Source organism: Cynocephalus volans, chromosome 17 (assembly GCF_027409185.1).
Source record: "Cynocephalus volans isolate mCynVol1 chromosome 17, mCynVol1.pri, whole genome shotgun sequence".
Taxonomy (NCBI): domain Eukaryota; kingdom Metazoa; phylum Chordata; class Mammalia; order Dermoptera; family Cynocephalidae; genus Cynocephalus; species Cynocephalus volans.
In genome coordinates this window covers 12,131,959-12,158,717 of record NC_084476.1, presented here as the reverse complement: position 1 = coordinate 12,158,717, position 26,759 = coordinate 12,131,959, and the positions used below count along the sequence as shown (strand labels likewise).

Here is a 26,759-nt window from a genome sequence, read left to right as displayed (position 1 = left end):
TGAGGATATGGAACAAATGGAATCTCACATGCTGCTAGTGTGAACACCAAATGGTACAACCACTTTGGAAACAGTTTGGCAATTTCTTAAGAAGATAAACACACCCTAATCATAAGAAGTAGCAAGTCCACTCCTAAGCATTTACTCAAAAGAAAAGAAAACACATGTCCAAACAAAAACTTATCTCAAATGATCATAATAGTTGTATTCATATGAGGCAAAAACTGGAAACAAGCCAAATATCCTTCAACAGGTGAACTGATAAACAAATGATGGTAAAATCATACAATGGAATGCTCCTCAGCAATAAAAAAAAAATTAACTAGAGTTACACACAATAATGAGGATGAATTTCAAAAGCATTATGCCAAGAGTAAGAAGCTAGACACAAAAGTCTACTATATGATTCCACTTATATAAAATTCTAGAAAAGGCAAAACTATAGTGATAGAAAAAAAGATCAGTGGTTGTCAGAGCCATGACTGCAAGGGAACATGAGGAAATTTTGGGGTTGAGAAGGCCACAATGGCAATGTTCGGTTAGCACGACTGTCGCGGGTGGTTACGCAACTGTAAACATTTGTCAAAACTCACAAAATTGTATATTTTAAATTGGTGAATTATAATGTATAAAAATAAAGCTATTTTTTTAAACAGCTCAATAAAGCTGTTCTGGGGGGGTCTTTTTGTTTTGTTTTTGTTTTTTGTTTTTGCATCTGGCCAATAAAGCTGATTTTTTAAAAAGACTGGGAGGAAAGGCAAAATAAAAATATTTAAACTAACGACAGGCACAACTATCATTTATTTAGTCCTTACTGTATGTATCAGGTAACTGTACCATGTACTTTACATGCAGTATTTCATTAAATCCTCTCAGTAAGCCATTCATTAAATCATCCAACAAATAGTGATTGAGTACCTATTATGTGTGAGGCACAGTTCTAGGTGCTGGGAATATAGTAGTAACGAAAACAGACAAAAACCTCTCCACTTATGCAGTTCATATTTAGAGGAGAGTAATGATCCTACAAGGTAGGTATTATCATTATCCACACTTTGCAGAAGAGCAAACAGGTTCAGGGTTAAATATTCTGCCCCAGAGCCCAAAGCTAGTATTTGGAAGAGCTGAAATTCAAACTCTAGTCCCAGATTCCTCAGCCTCAGTACATTGATATTTGGGGCTGGGTAATTAGATTGGGAGGTTGTCCTGTGCATTGTAGGATGGTTAGCAGCATTCCTGGCCTCTGCCTACTAGATGCCCCAAATTGTAACAACCCAAAAGGTCCCTTAGGAGGCAAAATCCCCCTTAGTTGAGAACCACTACTTAGTCTGACACCATAGCCCCAAGCTCTTAAAAACACTTGACATATGCCCTCGTTCAAGTCCTGAACTCAGCTCAGCTAGGGACCTCATCACTAGTCAGTCTACAACCAGACTTTCATCTCTGTCATTTCAACAGTCACATTATCACTAAAACTAACTTTCTAAACCTCAGGGCCTAGATAAGTGTTTGCGGAAACTGCCCTCACTACTAGTATACAGAATTACTATAAACCCTATATATATGCAAAATTGTTACACTGTCTCATATTTCAGTGTCTGCCACTAATACATGTATTTTCCTCAGACTCTCACTCATGTCTCTATCCCTAGAATCCAGAACTAAAAAGCATTCAAATGTTTCTTAAACAAATTACATATACCATCAAAATGCCTGGATCCCTTAATACATAACCAAAGAAAGCCCCCAAATAACACAGTGAAGCTTTAATCAATGTGAATCCTATCTAAACAAATAGGTCTTGTTCCTTAATAAGACCTCAAAGGAGTCTCTCATTCACAATTCAAACATTATTAACAGACATATCGAACTCTTCAGAATTCTCCAAAACCACAAAGAGATCAAGTTTCCTTACCTTAAAACGCCTTTCAGTCTGGTACAGTTTACCAGGGGCATTAAATATCACATTACTTTGGACCACCAAAGCCCAATCCCATACTAACTCCTCTTGTCACCAATTCACTTATTGGTTCCCTACTTTTATTGAGCTCGCCCTCAGTACTAGGGGGTACAAAGATAAACTAAGACAAGGAAATAAGTTTTAGTAAAGGGAAAAAGATGAAGAAATACTAACAGTAGGGCATGAGGTGCTTATCTCAAACTCTTAGTTTTCTTAAACTGTCTTATAGTTTGTTCTACACTAGGAATGTTCTCAAAAGATAACTCAGCCACGAATATCTATCAGAAAAAAATGACTTAACATCAACTATCCTAAAATAAAAATTATACTTCAGGCAACTGTTTTCCAAAATGTAACAGGATATGTAACATACGATCAACAACTCTACACAGCAGACCAACTCAATCAGATTCTTAAGGCTACATTCAGAAATTAATACAACTTGAAGTGTTCACTAGGAAGTTATATCATTTGATATTGAGAATTTCTATGGTCACAGTATGAAACTGATAATAACAGCTACTAAAAAAAAAAAAATGTCTGGCTACACCCATTACATCTCTACCCATCCTCAGGGTCTTAACTGGCCATTTTGTTTTCTATTTACAGAGCAATCCCAAAACTGTTTTCTAAAGAAAATCTTAGTCCTGCCCACAGGACTTTTAAAAATGTATGCTGGCTGTCCATTCAGGTCAAAATCCCGACTTGATCAGAATCTGACCTGACTCAGACATGCAGAATACACACCCTCAAGAGAATATAAGCTTAAACTCATTGCTGCCTCATGCTTCCCAAAACTTGGTTACAAGAAATAATATTTGTGGAGAATTGTTTAAGGATTCATTCACTCAATAATTAAATAAACTGTTTTCTAAGTGCCGGGCACTATTCTAGCTGCTGGAGATAAGCAGTGAACAGAACGCGCGTAGTCCCTGCAGTTACACAGCACTCTTTATCTCTACGTCAAGTCAAATCGTCAGAGAGCTGTAGATCTAAACCACATTGCTTTGGCCCTCTGGAGACTGTCCTCTGGCAATACCTCAACTTGGATTGAGAAGCATTATAAGCAGTCTTTAAGACTACTACATTTATCACTGGGATTTTTTTCCCCACAAAACCACTGTGTCCCCATTATGAAGAGCAACAAGAGAAGTTTCTCTCAGATCTAATAGTCAAAAAAAGTTATGCTTCTCTTGAATGACATGTGCTTGAATTTACAGACACCATGAATATGGAAAGTGAGTTTTTATTTTTTTCTTCACTTTGGTCCAGGAAACTCAGAGCCAGATATAGAATCTACCCTTAGTAACTGGTCTATGTACTAATTTTGCCAATGGTTTTCTTCTTCTTCTCTCATTTCTTTTTTGCAATAATATCCTTATTTTTTTATTTTATTTTTTATTAGCATATTCATTACTACAAATCATACTTATTCTTTATGCCCCTTATCCAATCTCTCCCTTTCGCCCTCCTCCGCCCCTCTACCTTTTCCTTTCCCCCTTTCTGCTTCTCCTTTCCCCCTTTAATAACCATAGATTTGTTCTCTCCATCTGACAGATTAACTGTTCTCTGTTGGTTGTTGACTAGATGATCTGTCCGGGACTGAGACAGGTGTGATCAAGTCCTCCCCATTATCGTAAATCAGATGCTTCTTCTATTACTTAGGAGTGTGCTCTGTGGATAGAGAGGACCTCCTTTTTTTTTTTTTTTTTTTTGGTCTCCGCTGTTGCCTCTCCTTGTGTCAATGAAGTTGAGAGTCTGGCGTGCTATCTGTTTAATGGCTGTGACTGCTGCTGTAGAGACTAGCCACTTTTGCGACAGCCATGACAACTGCAGGGGCTATAAAAGGCTACCTGTGTGAAAATGGTGTTTTTGGTGTGCTCTTTACCTGGCTGTGGCTGGGTTCAGCTTTCCCTGGCTCCGTGCTTCAGAGCCCCAGTGGGGCCCTGGGGTGGTGACCACAGCTTGTCTAGTTGCAGTGGGTTCAACCGGTCTATGTACTAATTCTGCCACTGGTTTTCTTCTTCTCTCAATTCTTTTTTGCCATAATATCTTTATTTTTATTTTTTATTATTTATTTATTTATTTTAAATTAATCAATATGTAGTGTAGCTGATTTTCATGGCCCTTTACCAATTCCTCCCTTTCCCCCCTTCCTAATTTTAATCCTCAAGACCATATATATTTTAAAAAGAGGTGGGAAATAAAAGGCATTTGACAGGTGCTTTTCAACCTAAAATTCATTGTGTACTTTCTATGTGCCAGGCACTATTCTAAGCACTTTACAACCCTAGAGGGTTTGGACTATTATTATTTCCATTATAGAGATGAGGAAACTACAGCTCTGAGAAGTTTATTAACTTGCATATATCACTACTTATATTTGACAGAGCTGGATTCAAATTCAGCCCAAACCATTACACATAAGGGTATATACAGGTTATCATGGGAGCAATAAGGTAGAGCAAAAGGAGAAGGAGAAAGTGGGAAAAGTCCTCACTAAGGATATGATGCTTTAAAGTCTTAAAGGAGGGAGTTTGACAAGGAACAAGGAGAAAGTATCCAGATAGAAAGAAAAATCATGCACAAAAACCCAAAGCAAACAGAGAACATAAATTCTGGGAATGGCAAACAGAACATAGAGTTCCATTCAGCAATTAATTCATCTTGAAGAGTTCACCAGAAAGTTAAATCATTCAAAGTAGACATGGAATAGGTCTATTACTGAGAACTTCCATCCCACAGTCCTGACCTATGGCTGGAAAGGTAGGCAGAAGGAAAATAAAGGCAGTCCTTTTATATGATTAGGCTAAAAAGTCTGAATGATGTTCAATAAGCAATGGGGAACTACAGAAGGATCCTAAGCATAAGAATTACAAGATCAACTTGTACAGTATGGTGAATGAATTACAGATTGGAGGTAGGGAAACCAGTCAGAAGGCTAATATAAGAATCTAGCAGTGGAGTAATTAGAGTTAAACCAGAGCTATCCAAGAGAAATGTAACACAAACCATATATGTAACTTTTGAATTTTAGTAGCCACATTAGAAAAAGTAAAAAGAAATAAGTGAAAATGATTTTCGTAGTAGCTTTATTTAATACAATATAACTAAAATATTATTTCACAATGCAATTAATATAAAACATTAGTAATGAGAATTTTACATTTGTTTTCATACTAACTTGAAATCTAATGTGTATTTTTATTTTGTTTTGTTTTTCATTTTAGTATGTATTTTATACTTATCTCATTTAGAACACTAAATTTTCACTGGAAAGATTTGATGTTTTCAGATTTCATAAAATTTACAGATGAAAAAGAAGATTCACATACCCAACATGTTCAAAACATACTTAAACATTTTCCAATAAGTGATCAAGAATCAGTTCACAAATTTAAATTAATTACAATGAAATTAATTAGAAATTCAGTTCTCCAGTCATGATAGCCACACTCAGAGTGCTCAGCAGCCACATGTGGCTATTGTATTGGACAGTACAGGCCTAAAGAGTGACGAAGGAACTTTGGCTGTGGGCACTTCCACCATCAGCATTTCATATCTACCTGCGGTTGAGGTTTTCTGTATATTAACAGTGATGACTGCCAGGTATTAACTATGAAAGCAATCCTACTCATCACATCCTCACCACTGTAGTTTACTTTCTCTAGGCCAATGCCAACGACTGTGAAAAAGGAATCTTCTAATGACTACACAGAATTGCTATGTAGTACCTGACACATAGAATGTGCTCAAAAATGTGTGTGGAATGAATATATCCTCTTCTTCATTACTCAAAGAATTATTCACTTTGTAGACTAAAGCCCTTTGTTTCTATTTTCCTAAAGATTCAACCATTTCAGTTTATTAGACTCTATGTACAATGAAAAAAGATAAAGGAATATGAAAACCTATTTTCAATTATATATTTACTAGAGGCATTATAGCATGTGGTTAAGAGTTTAAGCTCTGGAGTCAGACTGCTTGGATTCAAATCCTGGTTCTAGCATGTGTTAGATGTGTGATCTTGGGTAAATACTTGGCCTCTGTGCTTGTTCCCTCTTCTGCAAAGTAGTGAAGACACTACATACTGTCTTGCGTGCTTCGAGGACTACAGGAGATAATATATACAAAGCACTTACACATAGTAGATGCTCAATAAACATTAGCTTTGGGGGGGGGTTGATCTACATGGGGATCAGAATCCTTGACCTTGGTGTTAACCAGCCCCCTCTCTAACCATCTGAGCTAACCAGCCAGCTCCGACGTTAGCTTTTTAAAGAGATGGTAGAGAAGCCGAAATTATGGCTAAAGTAAAAAACGAGAATTTCTCAATTCCCTATGTCTCCCACATTATTTTAGATTAAAAAAAAAAAAGTGTAGAGGTAGAAATCTGAAGTCCTCAAAAGAAAAATCTTGCATGTAGTTATATTCATATTCATTAAAAAAGGAGCTAAATAAGAAACTTCATCTATTGGCAGTGTACAATTATGCAGTATGGCACAGGTGCAGCCATGCAAATAGGAAAACATGAAGCAAAATAGGAAGGCATTTGCCTTACCTGCTTTTCCGTTTTCGAGGTGGTTTCTCCACTGTGCCAGTCAGTCTACAGACCAAACAAATAAGACGGTAACTAAAAGTAACATACAGGAACACACCTCCGGGCCGTCCTGTGCCAGTCAAGAACTAAATGTACCACCCACTGGGACCAGAGGCTCGCCAAGCCCACACCTGACCTTACAAACGCCTTCTGCCCTGTTTCGCCTATTTACCAAAACCAAGTAATCCCGGGATTCACTGCTCCCCTAATGCCCTCAGCCCAAACCCTGCTCTGCCTCCTGGTCCCTCACCCCATCCTCAGCCCCTATTCGTCACAGCCCCGCTCCCCAAAACCACCCACGTCCACCGCCTCATTGTCTGCCTAGTCACCCCGCAAGCCCCCCCAGCCTCCCCTTTCCCGTGACCACCCCCTCCCGACCGTGCACGGCCCCTCCGGGCCCCGCCTCCCCAGGCGCGGCGCTCCCCGCATTCCACGGCCCCTCCGCGGGGCGCGCACCCTGCCCCTCCCGGCCCAGCGCCCCCCGCCTCACCCCTCGGCACCCCTTCGCTCACACACCCTTCACCCGGCTCAAGGACGCGATCGCCACCCAGCCGGTGCCCCCACCCCTAGGCGCCCCCCACATAGCCCCCCAGCCTGCACCCCGGCCCCTCCTGCCCCGGCGCCCCGAATGCTCCGCGGCCCCGAGCCGCTGCCCCTGGGCCCGCTCCCTCGCCCCCGCCGTATCCCCAACTCCAGCCTCCACCCAGACCCGCCCCACCTGGGGGCCAGGCGACTCCGCGGCTGCTGGGGCTGCCGGGCTCCTCTGACCATCCGGCTTCTGCTCCGCCGTGGGAGCTGCTCCGGCGGCCGCAGGGCTCGCTCGGGAAGCTGAGGCGGCGGAGGTTGGAGTAGGCGGAGAGGCGGGAGGAGGGCCTCGCGCCTCTGCCAGGCTTGCCGCGGGGCCCGCCTCCTCCGCGCCTCTCCTTGGTTCCCATTGGCTAGAGCCGTAATGTAACCGAAATCCTGGCAGTCGATTGGGCGCGCGGGCCGTCACATCCTGCGCTGCCCACCCAGAGGTTTGGTTGAGACTGCAGGTGGCGGCGGAGGTGCCTTAGAGACTGCTAGCAGGGCCGGAGGAGACCTAAGCGCCACCGTGCGCCAGAAAATAAGAAGTGCGTGTCCGGCCCCAGACACCAGCCCGCAGGTTCTCCTGGCTCTGCGTCTTGCATCCCACACACCTGCTGGCGCCCCCCCCACCACTGCACCACGCCAGGACCAAAAGCCAAGTACTGCAATTTCCCAAATTCCTCTGGCTGGTCAGGCAGTGAGGCATTTCTCCCAAACAAGCTTCCTTTTGAACCACCTCGAATGCGGTCCCCGTCTCTACATCCTGCTGAAATGGTCTCACATCTCACAGGTATGCCTTATAGAGGATCCAGCCAGAAAACTGTAAGAATCCACCAAAACAGATCATGGTTTGAATGCCCAATCTTCTGCAGGAAATATCATAAGCTAGGGTGCAGGCTTTTAAGAAAGCAAGAAAATTTTTAAATTACCATGAAAGAAAAATCAACACTGCAAACAGTATGGATGCCATAACTAAAAGCAGCGTGTTCCATTTTGAAAAGACTAAACAATTGATTCCGGGGTGTGTGCTAATCATCCTCGTACTGCAGATTGTTGTAAATTTTACACCAGTTAATCAATTTAAAATAAATTTTACTGCATTTTTTGACAGACCTAAGCATGAAAAAAACTACCAACACTTAAGCACAATAAATATGTTATCTTTCTTTTCTACTCTAACAAGGCTGTCATTGAAAATAAGGCACAATGCGTTAACATATTATAAAATTCTTTAAGATAGTAAAGCCTCTCTACATCTCTATTCTTTGTGTAGTTTTTGTTTGGTAGATCCTTAGCATCTGGTTTGGAGTTGGGAGGAGACATAAAACTTTCTCTTACGCCACTTCCATTTTACTAGAACACATTTTTGTTAGTGATGACTTAAAGCAGTTGGGAATCTCTCTGAAAGAAAATGAAGATTAATTTTAAACTGAAACAGTAGTTGGAAAATCTTTTAGAAATCTACCTATTACTGCCTATTGCCAAATTTGCATAAATTTCTGCAGGTATGAAGAATCTGCTTAGCCACAATACACGGAGCAAGAAATTTCAATTAAAAGGAGCGAGAAGGGCCGAGCCCGTGGCGCACTTGGTAGAGTGCCGCGCTGGGAGCGCGGCAACGCTCCCGGGCCGCGGGTTCGGATCCCATATAGGAATGGCCAGTGCGCTCACTGGCTGAGTGCTGGTCACGAAAAAGACAAAAAAAAATAAAAAATAAAAAATAAAAGGAGCGAGAACTCACGTGTGAAGTACAGGTTGTTTTCTGTTATCCTGAAAACTTCAAGGGCTTTTATGACTACAGTAAGCATGCAGCTTACCCATTCAAAGGCAGCTGGATGGATGCTCATGGGATAGAAGACTAATCATCTTTCATTTGAAATAAATTCTGTAAACCATATGGAGAGGAGTGTCCTATTTCAAATAGAGTTGGGGAAAGGAGAAATGTTTTCAAATAATGAAGGGACATTCTATACTGGTGCTTTGTCTATTATATTAATTGGAAATAAAAGTATCCAGAAGTAAAAAAAAAAAACAATTTTTATGTATCAGTAATGTGACAGCCAGTAGTGCACACCAACAGGTGGGGGACAAATCTCTCACTGATCTCCGTAAATGGCAAAATTTAGCATGCTAGTTTTTCACAAAAGCAAATATATTTGGTGTAAAGGGCTGGATGTTATTCTGTGATGGTTCTTTTCACATCTTTGATGTTAAAATGGCCTTTTTATGAAGTAATAGTGATGGTAAATTGTAGTGGGATTTTTAAAATGGCTTTGACAGAGAAAAAATGTCAAACTGTTGGCTCCCCACATTAATATTTTATGTAATCCCAAGGTAACAGAACCACAAATTGCCTCAATCCCAACCAACAGTTTCCACCCATTCTATCAAGCCAGAAAGGGGAAAGAACTTCAGAATAATGTGTGTCAGACAAGGGGCAGGGATGGTGAGAGTCCTGGTGGGGAGGATAAACTCAGTAGAGAAGTAGTTTTGCAATAGCACTCATTACATTTCTTAAAGTATTGATTAAAAGCCTCTGCCTGCTTTTCAACATCTTCCATAATTGGCCAACCTTCTCTGATACATGGTAGATACTCTGAACAGACCGCAGTTATCTGGGTAGCCGATTAGCTCAGTCAGTTACATCATGGTGTTATAACAACACGGTCAAGGGTTCAAATCCCCATACTGACCAGCTGCCAAAAACATAAAAAAACAAAAAGACCTGCAGTTACTTATGACTTCCCAAGAATTACCCTCAAGTCTTATCTTCATGTGTGTCCAAACTCTAGTAATCTCTGCTTCTGTGCTTTTACCCTGTAAAACATGCACATCCCATCACTCCAGTCCACATATAATTCATGCCTATAAATCCTCTTTCAAATCTTCCAATTACCTTATCCTACATCAACCATTTCCTTTCCCAAATTTGTACTGCACTTACAGAAGCTACGTTATGTTAGCAATTATATATTGCTTTGAATTATTCTTACTTCCCAACTATGTTGAATTTGGGCAAATGGTATATGGCTGTGAACCCTCAATAAATGGCAGCTTTAGGCCAGGTACTGGGTTACTGGGTGCTTTACATGTGCTATTTTAAATACTGAGATCAACCCTGTATAGTATTCTCTTATTTTAGACACAGAAATTTAAGATTTGGAGAATCCAATTTGCTCAGGATTACACAGCTACAATAACAAATAGTGCTTAAAATAGAGGGCTTAAGATGTACTCTGGTGTGCCCGACAGGGATTCAAGTTCCAGCTCTTCTGTGCAACCTTGGGCAAGTTACCTATCCTCTCTAAGCCTGTTTCCTCATTTCAGGGGCGGGGGGAAAGGTAATACAGTCATAGACCCATAGTACAGGTACCACAAAATAGGGCATGTACAGCATTTAGCTAAGTGTGCTCAATACAAGTTAGCTGCTATTACTGCATAGCAGGGCTGGGCTTTTTATCTAGATGTTATCCCAAAGACTATATTCTTTCCGCTATTCCATAAAATGTCTCCATGCAGTCTTTTATATCACACTTCCATAATACACAAAAGTAGATTGCTGAGAATCATAGTGGGTTCCTAGGGATTGAGTGGAATATACTTATGTAACAAGTATTTTTGTTGACACATACAAAAGAAATCTATAAATTCCACGCATTTTTGAATTAAGAAAACATGCGAGTGATCTAAGCCAGCATAAGCTTACTCTAATGGGGATAAGAAAGGCACATATTCACCAACTGATTAACAAGGAAGTAGAAAACTAACAGGAGGTGAATAAGGAACAAACCTTTCCCAAGTATCAAGTGTGTTTGGCATCATGTCAGGAGACTTTCCAAATGTTTCTTTTTGGTGTTTTTTGTTTGTTTTTTTTATTACTGCATATTTCATCAGCATCAGTGCACACTGTAAATACACAATTGAAAGAGTTGTGATGATCTCATGAAGCATGGTTCTGGGCACTGGATTCAGGTAATAACAATAAATATTGCCATTAAAGAATTGGAACCTTAGTTGACTGCAGAACAAAAAAAAGTTTCACTTTTGTTTACCAGTCAAGCAACCAAGTGAAGAAATAAGCATTTTTTAATTTAAATTAGGTTATATAAAATGCTAACTTCTTGTCAGGACATACTACAGACTATGCATTAGATGAAATTATTTTTTGACAAACTTCCTATAATCTTTTTATTAATTTACACTGAGGGATATATAGCACCTTTCATCCAAAGAACTGAAGGTGCTTTACAAACAGCATTTTTAAAACAATTACATTTAAAAATCTGGATTCTTGCTATTAAATCTCTTTAACTACAGATACATAATTTTCTGGAAGCTGACGGAAAGTGATTCTATTTCTGACAACGAAAGAGGCTCAGAAAGAGTCCTGATTTGCTTTCACAATACAAGCATTTTCCAAAACCTGTGCTGGGCTTACAAAGCAAAAACACACAAATCTTAATGTAATGAACAATATTTCAAGCCTTATTTCAGAAGCAAAACCCAGGGTTTAAGACGTCAAAATATTCCAACAGTTCTAGATATCCAGACGGAATAGGAGCTGATGCAGGTTGCATATTAGACGTACTCTTGATCCAGACTTTTTAGGATCACACCCAGATGAACACATTTAAAGTGAGATTTTTCAGGGAAATACATTAACCTATAAAAAGCTAGCCAAGAGCACATCAGCCAAATGAGAAAAGGGAGTACATGGCAATTCAAAGTAGACAGTTCTCACTAGAGCCTAGGACACTTTATTAGAAACTAAGTATATCATAGGCAAATAAAAATAGTTCTTACCCCCATTAATACAACATAAGGGATTTTACATTCAGCCTAGATACAGGGAGTAACAGATCCTCCTGCCTACAAATCATTACTTGCAAGTATCTTCCACCACATGATTACTCTATATAGTACATAGCCCTTATTTATTAGAGGGATCCGAATATTCCTTTAGGCTTACAAAGTCCAATACATTCACTCTCTCTTCCCCTTACACGTCCAATAGTAAAAACTATTCTTTTCCATGCAAAAAGCCATTATTCAGTTGAAGAGAAATCAGGCAAAACAGATATGGCAGTTAAGGAATGGACAGAATATTATTGGCACATGCCCAACTAGTGACAAATAAATGTAGTACACCAATGACTTAAAAAATAAAAGTCACATTACAGGGATAACAAAAATGACTACATAATGTAAGCTAAGGAGAGTCAAATGGGAAAGGAAGGGCTGAGGGTTACCGGTTTTATTGGTACAACTTAAAAGCAGTGGAAAGCAAGCACTTAAATACAATTTACGGTAACAGAAAAACAATACTGTAGAGAGCTGTTCAAAGACAACACCAAGTTGTCTGCATCATTAATTTCCAGTGTTTCACAATTAGTAAAATACATAGCTACATATCCCCGTAAGATAAAAATACCTTTGCACTTGAATTACACTGGGGTTAGGGCAGTAACACAAAGCTACTGACCCAACATTTAAGTGTGTGCAGCAAATGTCTTAGCCACTTCTTCCATATAACTATACAATTAAAAACTATACAAGGAGCTGAGTGGTTGGGGGAAAATAAAATCAAAACAGTATTGTGCTCATTCAGTAAAAGAAAACCCTGATGAAAAATTATGTGCCAAGAAGCTTAGACTATAAAGATTTTTATTGCATTTTTAGGTAACCTGGAAGTTCTTATCCTGAAAGGGAATTGGTTTTCAAAACTACCTGAACAGAGGCTAAAGTGCTTTATTAATTGGCTGGCTTCACAAGGATTTCCTGGAATGACAAAAATCAATTATAGTAGTAAAGGGATACCAGCTATTTCACAAAATGGTACATTCCAACATCATTTATGACCACAGTCACAAGAGATACTGGAACATTTGTCCTTATTAAGTGGACAGTTGCATATCAAGAACTGATCATCACAACCCTTTGGATATTCAAATTACTTACACATAGCCGAAATACGGTATCACAGACCTTTACAAAAAAGGACGATTTGTTTCTTTCTACACTTTAAATAATCTGCTTAGGATTACAGTTCACAAATACAAGAGTCCTGACTTTTCAACCTTTCCAGTTGCAGTTAAAAAATGAATACTTTCTAAAAGTTAAGGTCAAGTGTTACAGCAAAAGAATGATTCCTATTGAAAAGTACATAGATTTTACTTAATGATATTCATGATAGATTGTAAACTGGATTGACCACATTCTACCCAACTGGTATCAAATAAACACATCAGCATTACAAGTATTAAGTGTTTTTCAATTATAGAGGATATAAACCAAAACATTAATATGGCAGTTATGTTCTTTAGGCACAGTTTAGTGATTTTTTTAAAAAATAAATATTATTGAATTTCAATTGAAATTTTAAACTCAGTAACCAAAGGGTCAAGAACTCTGATTAGGAAAAAACAAAAAAAAGAGTAACTTTAAGCTAACAATGAAAGCTGTTTAAAATTTCTTACACTTAAACTATCTGGGTTTTATTTAAGATTACTTTATTAAAAAATACAAGGAATCTGAAAAAAGATCGTACAATTATCTTAATGTACAAAGTCATAAGCTGTAGCAGTTTTTAACTAAAATTTAAAAACACAACAAGAAGGGCAGCCCTTTAGACCAATTTATTTTATATCCATTTAAAATATCATCCAACAAGGACAATGAAGCTTACAGCTGGGACAGGTATACATAACTCGAGGCATTTATAGTCCATCATGCCCACTGAATAACAACTTTGCTGCTGAAATTTCTTAAGAACTTACCAAACTAAAACAAAAGGCTGAATGACAGAAAAGGAGGACTATTTTGGTATAATCTGTCAATTGGATTTTCTAAAAAAAAAGGAAACATCCTGTTTCCCCAGACCAGTAAATAAGCAAGAACTACATGCAGCAGTGTGAGATTAAGATATATCTCAAGTCTTCTCAAATGAGTCCAAGGTGGGGATGGGATGGGAGAGAAAATTGATAGAAAAACATTGCTATAGACACCACAACAAACAATAAATTTAGATAATTTAAAATTAAAAAAAAAAAAAGGCAAGAGGCAGCATTTCAGCAGCAAAGTGCTCAATAAAAAGTATATTGTACAGAGTAATACAAGAAAGTTGGGGTAAGAAGAGGGCAGAAAAATGGGTCAGTAGGATGGGTGAAGGCCTCAAAGGAAATACGGCGTCGTCGTTCTGGGAGGAATAACACGTTCTGAATCTGGAACTGCCCGGAATAACTTTGGTTCTCTTGTATTCACATCTTTGAAGACCATGATCGAAGCAATATTTCCACAACGATAGCAGTAATTAGGAGCAGACCATACTGTTACCAGCTTCTCATCAAACATAAATTTATAGCCTTCATGCACTAGTTGATGTGCTCTGCAGATGAGTTTTAAGTTGTTGATATGAACAAACTGCAATTTAGAAAGGCTTTGTAAGTATTCAAAACATTTTTTAAATCAGCCTATATATAAGAAAATAACCTTTTAAATAAAGTATCATACCCTGTTACTATTAAAGTTCTCATGATTACAGAACCCATTGTACAATTAACCCCAATAATTTGAATAAGTTTAGGCAAATGGAATCTTTTTTTATGGTTTAATAATATATTGCTATCAATATCTATCATTTACTGAGGATTTAGTATGTTCATTTCTTTAACTCTGAAAGAGATTTGTATCCTTCTTTTGCAACTTAAGAAAACAGAGGCTCAGACTAGATAAATAGCTTATCTAAGTTAAGTGGCACCAAAATAATCAGAACCTAGTTCTTTGACTCCATTATGCTGGAGTACTTCACAACATAAGGTCATCCCTCTCTGTGTGTGTGTTTATGTGTGTGCGTGTGTGTATGTGTGTGTTTTAATTAAAAATAGTTGAACTTCAAAAAGTTGCCTATCTTGTCCTTGTATCTTATTACTTGACTACAGTATTTGAAAGAAAAGCAACATTTATTTTACACATATGACCAACTGGATGCAGGCGTAGGCATTTTCACTATGTGATCTTATTTAGCCATTAAAGAAAGACATACATGAATAAACTAGACTAGAAATTTGATATTCATAGTCACCATAGTCTGAGTAAACTAGACTACAAGTTTGTTATCTGTGGCCACCATAGTTCTTTATGTAGCTCATTAGCAACCAACAAACCACTTTTCCAAAAATGTTGGCTTTACCTCATTTGTGACCTTTGCTCCAAAAAGCCAACCTGCTCCTCGGGGACTAATTGCCCAGGTATCCACATCTTCAGGATCTGACCAAACCAAGTCACAAAATGCTCCTTTATGAGGAATTTCCTGATTTCGTTCAATGGTTCGAATTTGATCCAGTGTTTTTATATCAGGAGATAAACCACCATGAACACACAAAATCTGCTCATCTATTAACTAGTAAAAAAAGATAACAAAGCGCTGAATGCATTATAATAATAATAACAAACTCAGTCATATTTAAAGTCATCAATGAATGCTAAATATAATTGAGATGACAATTAGATAAAAATATGTAATGTGTTACTGGCAGGAAAATACTTAAGGTTTTAAAAGATTCTTATAAACTTACAGCTGCTACTGTCAGCATGTCAAAAACTTTGGTACAATATCTCCAGGCATTAGCATTTCCGTATTTGGTTTGGCACTCATCTGTGAAAGAAATAGAAGAGTTCTCATTAATGAAGTTCTGAATCTGCTGATAAAAATAAACAATATATCCAGTACTAGAGCAGCCTTCAGTACAACAGAAATTCAGCTTAAACTAGGACAGGAAGTTATGACACATATTTAGCCCTGGTAGGCTCTCCACATAGAGCCAAAAGTAGACAAGTGTTTAACTATATATATCTCCTAAGGATGTGGTCCTTTCATTCCAGGAATGACCCTAAGAAGCAGCTGAAATTATTGGCCAAAATGCTATCATCAGGAAGAACTAAGTACTAATTTCACATAACCCAAAGCCATCGTTTTTGGTAGTTGTTAATACTAGGCAATTCAATCAAACAGATTAATTTATTTAATATGACTACCTTATTCAGCAGATTAATAAAATCAAACAAATTAGAGGACCCTTAATTAGAGGAGCATGGGTAATTCCTATCTCAACATTTCTCAAGCCTAAGTTGTCTCTTCTGAGATTTTCTGCAAATTGTGCAAGTAAATACTCGAGCTCTAGTAGGTACACCTGTAGTCATCACTGAGGACAGACTGCCAATCAGGTTCTTACATATTGCCAATTGTACACTCTCTCTGCTATTTATGTAGTTAACTGGGCACATATCTCTTCTTACAATTAACATCACGGAAGTTCTGCTCCTTGGCTTCTCCTTAATTTTGAAGAAAAAAAAAAAGACACACTACTGTTGCATAAAGCGTAGCTGAAAACCACGTAAGAAAGAAGACAATCTATATATTATGGTCAATCCTCACGATTTTCTAAATTATATCTCTTTGTGACAATAAAATGATGTGTATAACAGCAACTTAAAAACTCTAAGGTCCAATGCTAAAGAGACTGGTTAAATCAATTATGGTACATCCATACAGTATAATATGATGTAGTAATAAAAATAACATAAATAAAGTGAAAAAGCTGGTCACAACATAGCATTAAGTGAGAAACAAAGGTATGATCCCATTTTAAAACGAGTGTACGTATATACACACATACACACACACACACAAAAACTAGAATGGGCTCTCAACCTTGAACGTGCAGACCATTCACCTTTAGCAGATTTTAGGGAACCACCCCAAAAGATTTTGATTAGTAGCAGGTCTATGGTGGGGCCCAGTAACCTACATTTTTAACAAGCACCCCAGATAATTCCAATGAGATAAACTGAGGACTATATTTTGAAGCACTGATCTAGAAAAACGAACACCAAAAAGTTAACAGTGGTCTTCTCTTCATGGTATGACTTTCAATTGACTGGGGGATGTGGGAGAGTTAAAAAGTGAGGAAGCAGGAAAAAAATACATAAAGCACACGTATGATTTGTGTGTTTTTTTTTTTCCAAAGAGGAAAGTAAAATAATATTCAGAATCAGAGAAAGAGAAGGTCTTACCATAAAATCCATACACTTGTGTTATCTGTCTACTTTCATGATTTCCTCGCAAAAGTGTAATACGATCAGGCCATTTAGCCTTTAGTGCAAGAAGGTAAGTGAAGGTCTCCAAACTATAGTAACCTCTATCTACAAAATCACCCTGTGAAGTAAAAGTTTACAATTACAAACAATACAATAGGCACAACATTCTTTTAAAATTATATCAAAGTGCACAAACCCAGAAACATGAGCCCCAAATAACAACTAACAGTTACACTCTGAATTATTTGGAAATTGGGCTTTAACAAAAATTCAAATGGAAGTAAACTGTTTCTACTAATGTAAGAGAGGACTACAGGAATCTGCTGTGCGATACTCTGAAAAATTTTCCCTGTAAAACTCTTTCTATCTCTATTACATACATTAGTAGGTGTTAGTAAAAGCTCACGTGTGAATCTAAAAAAAAAATTTTTTTTTTTTTTTAAGATGACCGGTAAGGGGATCTCAACCCTTGGCTTGGTGTTGTCAGCACCACACTCAGCCAGTGAGCCAACCGGCCATCCCTATATAGGATCCGAACTCATGGCTTTGGTGTTATCAGCACTGCACTCTCCCGAGTGAGCCATGGGCTGGCCAAAATTTTCAAACAAACTTTAATAAAATTTTTAAATCATTTTAACTATGTCAGAAGAGAGGCCTACTTGAAGAAAAAAAATTGTTTTTGGTAAAAGCAACCATAATTATTAAAGTGCTCCAGGTTCAGCTTTGTATTTAACAACTGCATATGATGTGTACTATTTACACTTCCCATTAATGTTTTACTTGGGCCAATATTACACCAATAGGAAAACAGCTAAAAGAATAGGAAGGTGACCTAGAAACTTGCCGGAAAAAAGGATAAAGATAGAAGGATTCAAAAATTAAAAAAAAAAAAAAAAAAGTTCCATAGTAACATTACATTCCAAAAGGAAAGTAAGCAAACATCACCTTCATGGCAAATGTGCATGTGTGTATAGCCATCCATCCATAGATTAATAAGAGATGAAAATGAAGGCTCAAAAAGTTTGATAAAATAACAGTAAATTGAAGATTTATGCCTTAAACCAGTGGTTCTGGGCTGTTTTTTTGCCCAACCATGGCTAATGGCTACAACCAAGTCCTATCTGTACAGTGTTTTACTATTCTCATCTAGAGGACAATGGCATAATGCAGAAAAGTACAGAATCACCTTTTCACATATTTAAATTGTCACGTGGCAATAAAATTATTATGGAATTTACACGTAATGTCATATTCTTTCAATTTTAAATGAGCACTTGGTATCACTGGTGTTTACATACCATAAATATGTAGTTTGTGTCAGGAACCTGACCTCCAGTTCTGAATAGTTCACAAAGGTCATAAAACTATAAAAGAAAGGCAATATACACTGATTACAAATTCCTGTTAGGGAGTAAAATAAAACTGAGAGCGAAATGTGTAAAGAAACAGTTAAGAGGACTCCAAATATTTACATTTATAAGAAATAAAGTGTAAGCAAAACTGCCAAGCACACAATTCCCAAGCCTAAAAAAAAAGCACTGAATAAAACTCACCATAAAGTCACTCCTAGATCATTAGAGTTACAGGCTCTCCTCTCTCAAATTTCTTCGATACATTTGCCCACCTATCTCTTGAGAATTTTGAAATCATTTATCAGTTATCTAACTTCCTATTAAGCTAATCTAACCACCCTACCCATAGTCAGCATCTATTTTAACAAGACAAAATATAAGGAAACAAATGTGTAAAACTTTTTTTCAAAAAATGAATTTACACGACACTGCACAGTGTCACGCAGAGCAGACTGAGCTACCTTCCTATGCTCTAGAGTTGCAGATGTGTACCCTCAGGTTCCACAGCCGTGCTGTGTCTTCTCAATGATCCATAAAAAACAATTAGATATTTCATCATATTCTATTTCACTGAAAATTGGTAACTGACAAATTGTGCATTTGATAAAGTTCAGTCAACTACATTATCCAAATCCTAATTCCTAAAGAAAACTTTATAGTATTTTTGAAAAAAAAGATTTTGGATTAAGAGAACTGACTATAATATATTACACCAACTACAACTAATAATTTCCAACACATTTATCTTTTACACTTGAAAATGAAATTACCACTTAAAACTTCTAACACTAAAAACAGTATAGGAACTTAGTCACAGTGAACAAAACTGAAATTTAAATGTTAAGTACTGAAAGAAATAAGGCAATATCTTTTATAATAATGTTTCAAAAATCTGGAAAGTCATTACTTCTCAGACTGGAAAAAAAAAACCTTAGGAAATTTAAAATTAGCAAGCAAATAAATGAAACAATTGTTCAATTTCAGTTAAGTGGTGTATTTGCTCAAAATATTTGCTGTCCCGTTCTACTGTTATAGTGGATTGAATTATGTCCCCCAAAAACTCACTGAAGGTTGAATTGTGCCCCCCACGTTTTATGTATTAGAAACTTAGCCTCCACTGTGACTGTTAAGAGAGGGCGAAATCTTATTATGGTAGTTGAAAGGTGGAGCCTTGAAGAGGTGATTAGATAGTAGGACCACGCAGTAGTGAGTGGATTAAAAAGGGTGGTCAGGGACATGGTTCTGAGGGCTTTAAAAGAAGAGGAGAGTCTGAGGGCCGGCCTGTGGCTCACTAGGGAGAGTGCGGTGCTGATAACACCAAGGCCATGGGTTCAGATCCTATATAGGGATGGCCGGTTCGCTTACTGGCTGAGCGTGGTGCTGACAACACCAAGCCAAGGGTTAAGATCCCCTTACCGGTCATCTTTATAAAATAAATAAAAATAAAAGAGGAGAGTCTGTCTTTCTCTTTGCTCTGCTCTCTCTGCTTCCATGATTTTGCAATGTGAGACCCCTGAGTCACTGTTGCCACCACCAGATAGACTTTGGACTTCCTAGCCTCAGAAACTGTAAGCAATAAATTTCATTTTCTTTATAAATCACCAGTCTCAGGTATTCTGTTATAGCAACACAAAAAGGACTAATAAAACTGTGAAGAGAGTATACTTCTCACTCCACAGAGGTATATATGGGGGGTGCATGTTGTGTGTGTGTGTGATGTATGAAATATAATTTATATATATACAGTATGAGCAGTAAAAAAGAAACACACATATATATCTTCCCATAATATTGTCATAATCTTTTCACTTTTCAGAAAGCAATCTGTAGAAACATTTCAAAACCGATTAAAATGTTTATAGTAATTCCACTTCTGTAACTATATCACATCCTAAAGGGAAAAAAAACCCAAATGTTATGTAAACATAAAGTGTTATGACATCATTTATAATAAAAGAAACAGCTTTCATGACTAACATAAGGGAATATTTTATTTATTATTATTTTTTTTTGTCTTTTTCGTGACCGGCACTCAGCCAGTGAGTGCACCAGCCATTCCTATATAGGATCCGAACCCGCGGCGGGAGCGTCGCTGCGCTCCCAGCACCGCACTCTCCCGAGTGCGCCACAGGCTTGGCCCATAAGGGAATATTTTAAATTATGATCTACCAACTCAAGGACCTTGTGCGGTCACAAATAATAATTATGATGAAAACTGTGTAGCAAAATGGAAAAATGATTAGGGAAAAGAATGGAACACAAATTTATTTCCTTTTTTTTCTTTATAAAAAGATGACCAGTAAGGGAATCTTAACCCTTGATTGGGTGTTGTCAGCACCACACTCTCCCGAGTGAGCCACAGGCCGGCCCCACAAATTTATTTCTACCAGGTAAAAAATTCAGTAGCGGGGGCTGGCCGATTACTCAGTTGGTTAGAGCTCCATGTCATAACACCAAGATCAAGGAATCAGATCCTCAAACCAGCCAATGCCAAAAAAACAAAAGAAAATTTTTTCTCCCGATATCACCAAAATGAGACAAGAGAAAGATGTAGAACATATAGGATAGGAAAGGAAGAAACAAATGGTCAGTATTCACAGATAATTGCTTCATAGATATACAAACCCAACAAATACTTAGATTTGATAATAGGATTTAACAATACCATTGATTGGATGTAAGTTCAAATGCCAACTGCGTACCAGAAGCGAACTGCCTTCCTATATACTAACAGAATTCAGAAAGAAAAGGGGACCTTTACAGTAGCAACAAAAACATATGGTATCTACAAACAAATCTTATAAAAATTTTTGAAAATTGGAAAATTGAGAGAAGACATTAGAGAAGACTAAATCAATGGAGACCTACTTTGTTCATGGAGAAGAAGAGCTGATATTATTACAAATCCCCCATCTCACTATTGCTCTTTTTAAACTGTAAACCTACTTCACATTAATTCTATTATACCTAAGTCACTTTTTTTTGGTGGCTGGCCAGTACAGGGATTGAATCATTGACCCTGGTGTTATCAGCACCAAAAACAAAAGAAATTGAATATGTAAACACACAAAGTCAGAAAGGAAACATTAAAATTTTTATAAGTCAGTTGCTTTTATGAAAGTAATGGGGAAGAGTGGGTGCCCTTAAACTATTCTGTTAATGTTTATAGACATCTGTTCTTGAACAAAAGCTTTAAATTTCTATTTGCCCTTCAGATAAACAGATGATTACATATTCTGCTTCAATGACCCATAGTTCCTACTCTATTCTATATCAGAAGTTTCCAAAATTCATTCATATAATAAACGTGTACAGACAATTACCTTCATCCTACGTTAATGGAAGCCCATGTTATTTCACAAATATTATCTACTATCTATTATATGTTTTTCATATCTCAAGCAATCTGTAAATGTTCTTATTCTCAGCCAAAAACAATCCTGAGAAGCAGATTTTATTCCATCATCAGAGGCAAGGAAACAGCCACCAGCTCAGTAGTTCTCAAACTTTTTGGATTCAAGACTCATTCGTGGTCTTAAAAACTGGAGGTCCCCAAAAAGCTTTTGTTCATGTAGGTTATATAATTCAGTATTTACCATATTAGAAATTAAAACTAAGAATTTAAAAAAATATTTGAACTAATTTTTAAAAATCAATAACAGAGCCATTGAATAGTAACAAACATTTTAATAAAAAATAAACTATTTTTTCTAAAACAAAACAAAAATATATTGAGAAGATAACTGGCATCACTTTACATTTTTGCAAATCTCTTTAATGTTGGCTAAATAGAACTTGGCTGGAGTCTCATAACCTGCCTCTGCATTCAATTTATTGGGATATACTGAGTAAAGTATATGAAGAAAATCCAGCTTTGCACAGATATGCATTTACCAAAGGGAGAAGTATTTCAATAACTTTTCAGGTAATTGTGCATATTTTTCTTTTAATAGTATACCAAAACTAAACAAGCGGCAGTTAAAAAACTTAAAGGTTAATCACAATATGAAATCTGAAACCACATCAGTGATATCTTCATACTCTGTTAAACTGATTGGTTTATTTCACATTTTGAGTGGATTATCCACTAGTTATTTGGAAAATGGAAATGACATTTCATTATCCATCACCAAAAAACTCTATTCATTAACATCACCATTCGCCTCATCAGAAAAGTCTTTAATATCCGAAACTGTTAGTCTCAAGGTGGTGAACTCAAATTTTCCAAAATTCCAATTTTTCACTAGCAAACTCAAATTTTGTCATTGGCAACAAATACTATCAACTGTTTTCATTGAAGTGACTGGCTCACTTCTTTCACTTTTGCAAAAATGGTTGCCAAATACCTGAGTCTGAATAACCACAGTTTGTCATTCATTCTCTCAAGGAAAAATAGTGTTCCATAAAAAAGCAACTCCTTCAGCTCACTACAAAGAATTGCACAAGTACTTTTCCTTGAGTAAACCTTTCTTTGGTATGAAACAGATATGCTTTATGCATACTTCACATTTCATCATACAGACTATTTGCAAGATATATACACTCAAGGGTTGAGAGTTAATAAAATTAATAATATTTACTACTTTACCAAGTCCATTCTTAACTGTCATTTTATTTTACTATGCATGCACACTGGTGAAGAGTACAGTGACAACCAGCATAATCTGGTGCCACTCCCTTGTTCATATTGAGGCACCAGCAGTTTTGCCCTCCATTGCATTTGTACCATTTTAGGGAACCAAGGGTCCATAGGCAGAGAATTTTTGAGTGACCTGAAGTGGCTTCTTAAATAGCAAGTATGTGGTCAAGCCAGGATTTAAACCAAGCTGTGTCTGACACTGAAGTCTATAATCTCCTCACTAGATTACACTGCTTCAGTGCTTCTCAGCACAATGTGCTCACGAACATGTTTATTCATACTCATAACCCAATCCTGCAATTCCAGAATTACCTCAAGGGGAAGACAACTGCATAAGTCCCAAAGGATGCATCTTACATTTGATTTAATTAGTCAGGAGATGTTTAGAGGCTTAAATCCGATGTTTTTGATTAGCAAGTACAGAGAAACAGTGTTCACAGTTTGGTGGTAGTCTTAAAATAATACGTGCAACTGGAACCCAGATAAGTTTCAAATCTCAGCTCTGCCCCATAGTGGCTAAACGAATTTGGGATAATTCTTCAATCTTCCAGTCTCAGTTTCATTCTCTATAAAAAGATACTATCTCATAGGACTCTGAAAAAATTTGACATAGAATATGTGAAAAAGCACGTTGTTAATCTTGAAACACAAGACAGATGTTAGGAAGAATTGTACATTTGACTGAAGGTATATGTACTATAGAAGTACAATTTTATGATTTAATTTATTCTAGTTTGAGGTTGTCTCTAACTTCCTGACCTTTGATCATAGCTTCAATTCATGTATTAAAAAGTTCTTGATAAGACAAGTAACTCCTCAATTTTAATATTATAACCAGGGGAAAATATTATTTGGCTTATTTTGGTTTTTAGAAATTAAGGTACTGCTTATATTAAGATCCTTTAGGTTAGCAAAATATACTTTTGGAGAGAAGTTACATGGAGATTTTAAGAAATCCATTCTTAAAGTCTACTCTTGACAACTATAATTTTAACAGATCAAAGATGACACAATGGGGCCTCTGTTTAGGAACTGAAGACATGCAGATGTCAGATTTATTATAACATCAACCATCCAGAAAACACCATGAAAAAACAAAAAGAAAACAGCCATGTAAGTAGCCAAAACAGAACTTTACCCATGGAGCAACCCCTAATCAGAGCCAATTTACACACATTTCTGCTCCTTATGCAGTTATATGTAAGGCAGGGAAATGGCACAGATGACAATAAGTCCTGCTGGCATTCATAAAAACTATATCGTTCACTATGTACTATAGGTCTTATATCCCCAACGACAACGTATGCATATAGCAGGCCATGAGTGATCTGTTCAGCTTTCATTTCCCAGTAAAAAAAATTCTACAAATATACATAAGGTTTTCAACTAGGCCAAACACTGACAGAAGAGTCTAAAAATGAGATGTGCCTCTCCCCTCACTGTTTTGAAATTCTTACAAACAAACAAAACCCCAGCTCTTTGGAAATGTGTCTAGCAGGTTTTCCAGTCTTTACTGGAAACCGCCCTACCCTCCAAACATGGGTAGAAAAAAACCCAACCCGGCAGACAAAAAAATGAACTAAATCTTTTGCATCTCCTTCTATCAGTGATCTACTGTGAAATCATGCACCAACAATTTTACTTTTCTGAATCTTTGCTATTCTCATTCCCACTAAAAAACATGATAAATTTTCAACAATATATGAAATAAATAGAATGAATGAATAGAAAAAAGTGCCTAAAACCAAAACATCTCCTATTAATCATAATTACTATGAGCAGTTCACGTTTATGTTTCATATCCTCCAACTGACCCCCCTCCCCACCATTCCAAAGAATAATGCTGTATTCTATTCACTTTGAAAGTCTAATTCAACAAACTCCATGAATAATTTGACTGCTGCTTTTAATCACCAGAATGATAAACCAGGAATTATTACTGTCACAGAGACTGAGGCAACCTAGCTAACCTCCAGGTGTTTTTTTTTTTGTTGTTGTTATTGTTTAAAAAATTTTGCAGCACAAACAGAAACACACAGGGACCATGAACGGTACAAAACCTAAAAATCTGCTCAAGAAATTTTACCTGTCCGTGTATGTCTCCACACACTGTTACTGGTGTTGACACTGGCTGAACATTTGACTCTTCCAAGAGGAGGTCACAAACATAGTCACATAGCCTCTGAAAGAAGAGGAAAAAAATGCACACTTTTACGACAATATTAAAACTAAGGATCAAATACAAAAAATACAAGGACTAATACTTAGAAAGACTACGTATACATTCTGATAGAAGAGGAGACTTCCCTGTGATGATTTTGGGGTTAGATTTGCTTCACATACAGTTCCTAATGCATAGAATGATATAACGACTACTCCAAAATGCAAACTCCCTCCCTGGCTACACAGACAATAAGTTCTAGGAGTCAGATAGCTTTACAAGGAACTGTAAAATGATTCTTTTCACCAAAAAAAAAAAAGAAATGTAAGAGTAAATAATTTTAACAATAAAATGTTGTTATCCACTAATTTTAAAAGTCGATTGCATCAGATCCCCATACAGGCCAGCCACCAAAAAAAAAAAAGTCAATTGCAAACCATGTGCCTTCCATAAGACCCAACAATTGTACTCTCAGCAATAAAAACTAATGTTCACATAAAAATCCATACAAAAATATTCATAGCAGCTTAACTCATAATGGCCAAAAACTGAAAACAAATCAGATGTCTTTCGATGAGTGAATGGTTAAACAAATTACAGTGCATTCATATCATGGAATACTACTCATCAATAAGAAGAAATTAGCTACTGCCACATAACAACCTGAATTAATCTCAAGGGATTTACATTGTGTGAAAAAAAACCCTAACTCAAAAGGTTACACACTGTATGATTCCATTTATATAACATTCTTGAAATGACAAAATTATAGAAATGGAAAATCGAAAGGTGATTGACAGGGGATCTAGGATTTATGGAGAGGCAGCAAGAAGAAAGGAGGTGTGGCTATAAAAGGGCAACATGAGGAATTCTTGTGATGGAACTGTTCTGTATCTTGAGTATAGTGCTGGATACATGAGCCTGTAGATGTAATAAAATTGCATTGAACTAAATACACACACAAATACAAGTAAAACTGGAGAAATGTAAACAAGATCACGGACTGTATCAATATCAATATCTTGGTTGTGGTACTGTACTATAGTTCTACAAAATGATAGTACCAGGGAAAACTAGGTAAAAGATACTTGAGGGGCTGGTCAGTTAGCTCAGTTGGTTAGAGCAGAATGTCATAACACCAAGTCAAGGGTTCGGATCCCTGTATTAGCCAACAATCAAAAAAAAGAAAAAAAAGAAAAAGATACTTGGGATTTCTTTGTATTACTTCTTACAACTGCATATAAATCTACAATTATGTCATTAACTATGATTAAATAATTACGAAGTACAAATCTAAAATTGAGGAGTAGGGACCGGCCAGTTAGCTAAACTCATTAGCACATGGTGCTGATAAGACCAATGTCAAGCTTTCGGATCCTACTGGG

General features: G+C 37.1%; 2 protein-coding genes and 2 non-coding genes across 5 annotated transcripts in view; 2 read left to right on the top strand and 2 right to left on the bottom strand.

The window, feature by feature from the left end:
- Nucleotides 1–7,362, bottom strand: part of SCAI (suppressor of cancer cell invasion) — a 141,875-nt gene extending 134,513 nt beyond the window's left edge. The window contains exons 1-2 of the mRNA XM_063082207.1: nt 7,279–7,362; nt 6,522–6,566 (exon numbers count right to left, since the gene is read on the bottom strand). Coding sequence (XP_062938277.1) covers nt 6,522–6,566; nt 7,279–7,331 — 98 coding nt within the window. The 5' untranslated portion in view covers nt 7,332–7,362. The remainder of the gene's footprint in view (nt 1–6,521; nt 6,567–7,278) is intronic.
- Nucleotides 7,363–8,491: 1,129 nt separating this feature from the next.
- LOC134366314 (small nucleolar RNA SNORD79) lies at nt 8,492–8,567 on the top strand. Its single transcript, XR_010022292.1, has one exon. It is a non-coding gene; the product is annotated as a small nucleolar RNA SNORD79 (small nucleolar RNA).
- A 2,480-nt stretch (nt 8,568–11,047) lies between these two features.
- Nucleotides 11,048–26,759, bottom strand: part of PPP6C (protein phosphatase 6 catalytic subunit) — a 29,041-nt gene continuing 13,329 nt past the window's right edge. The window contains exons 2-7 of one of the 2 annotated variants that reach the window (XM_063082355.1): nt 25,300–25,395; nt 18,521–18,586; nt 17,199–17,340; nt 15,701–15,780; nt 15,316–15,525; nt 11,048–14,546 (exon numbers count right to left, since the gene is read on the bottom strand). In XM_063082355.1, coding sequence (XP_062938425.1) covers nt 14,298–14,546; nt 15,316–15,525; nt 15,701–15,780; nt 17,199–17,340; nt 18,521–18,586; nt 25,300–25,395 — 843 coding nt within the window. In that variant the 3' untranslated portion in view covers nt 11,048–14,297. The remainder of the gene's footprint in view (nt 14,547–15,315; nt 15,526–15,700; nt 15,781–17,198; nt 17,341–18,520; nt 18,587–25,299; nt 25,396–26,759) is intronic. The other variant, XM_063082356.1, reaches the window with a different exon arrangement.
- LOC134366311 (U7 small nuclear RNA) lies at nt 24,678–24,741 on the top strand. Its single transcript, XR_010022290.1, has one exon. It is a non-coding gene; the product is annotated as a U7 small nuclear RNA (small nuclear RNA).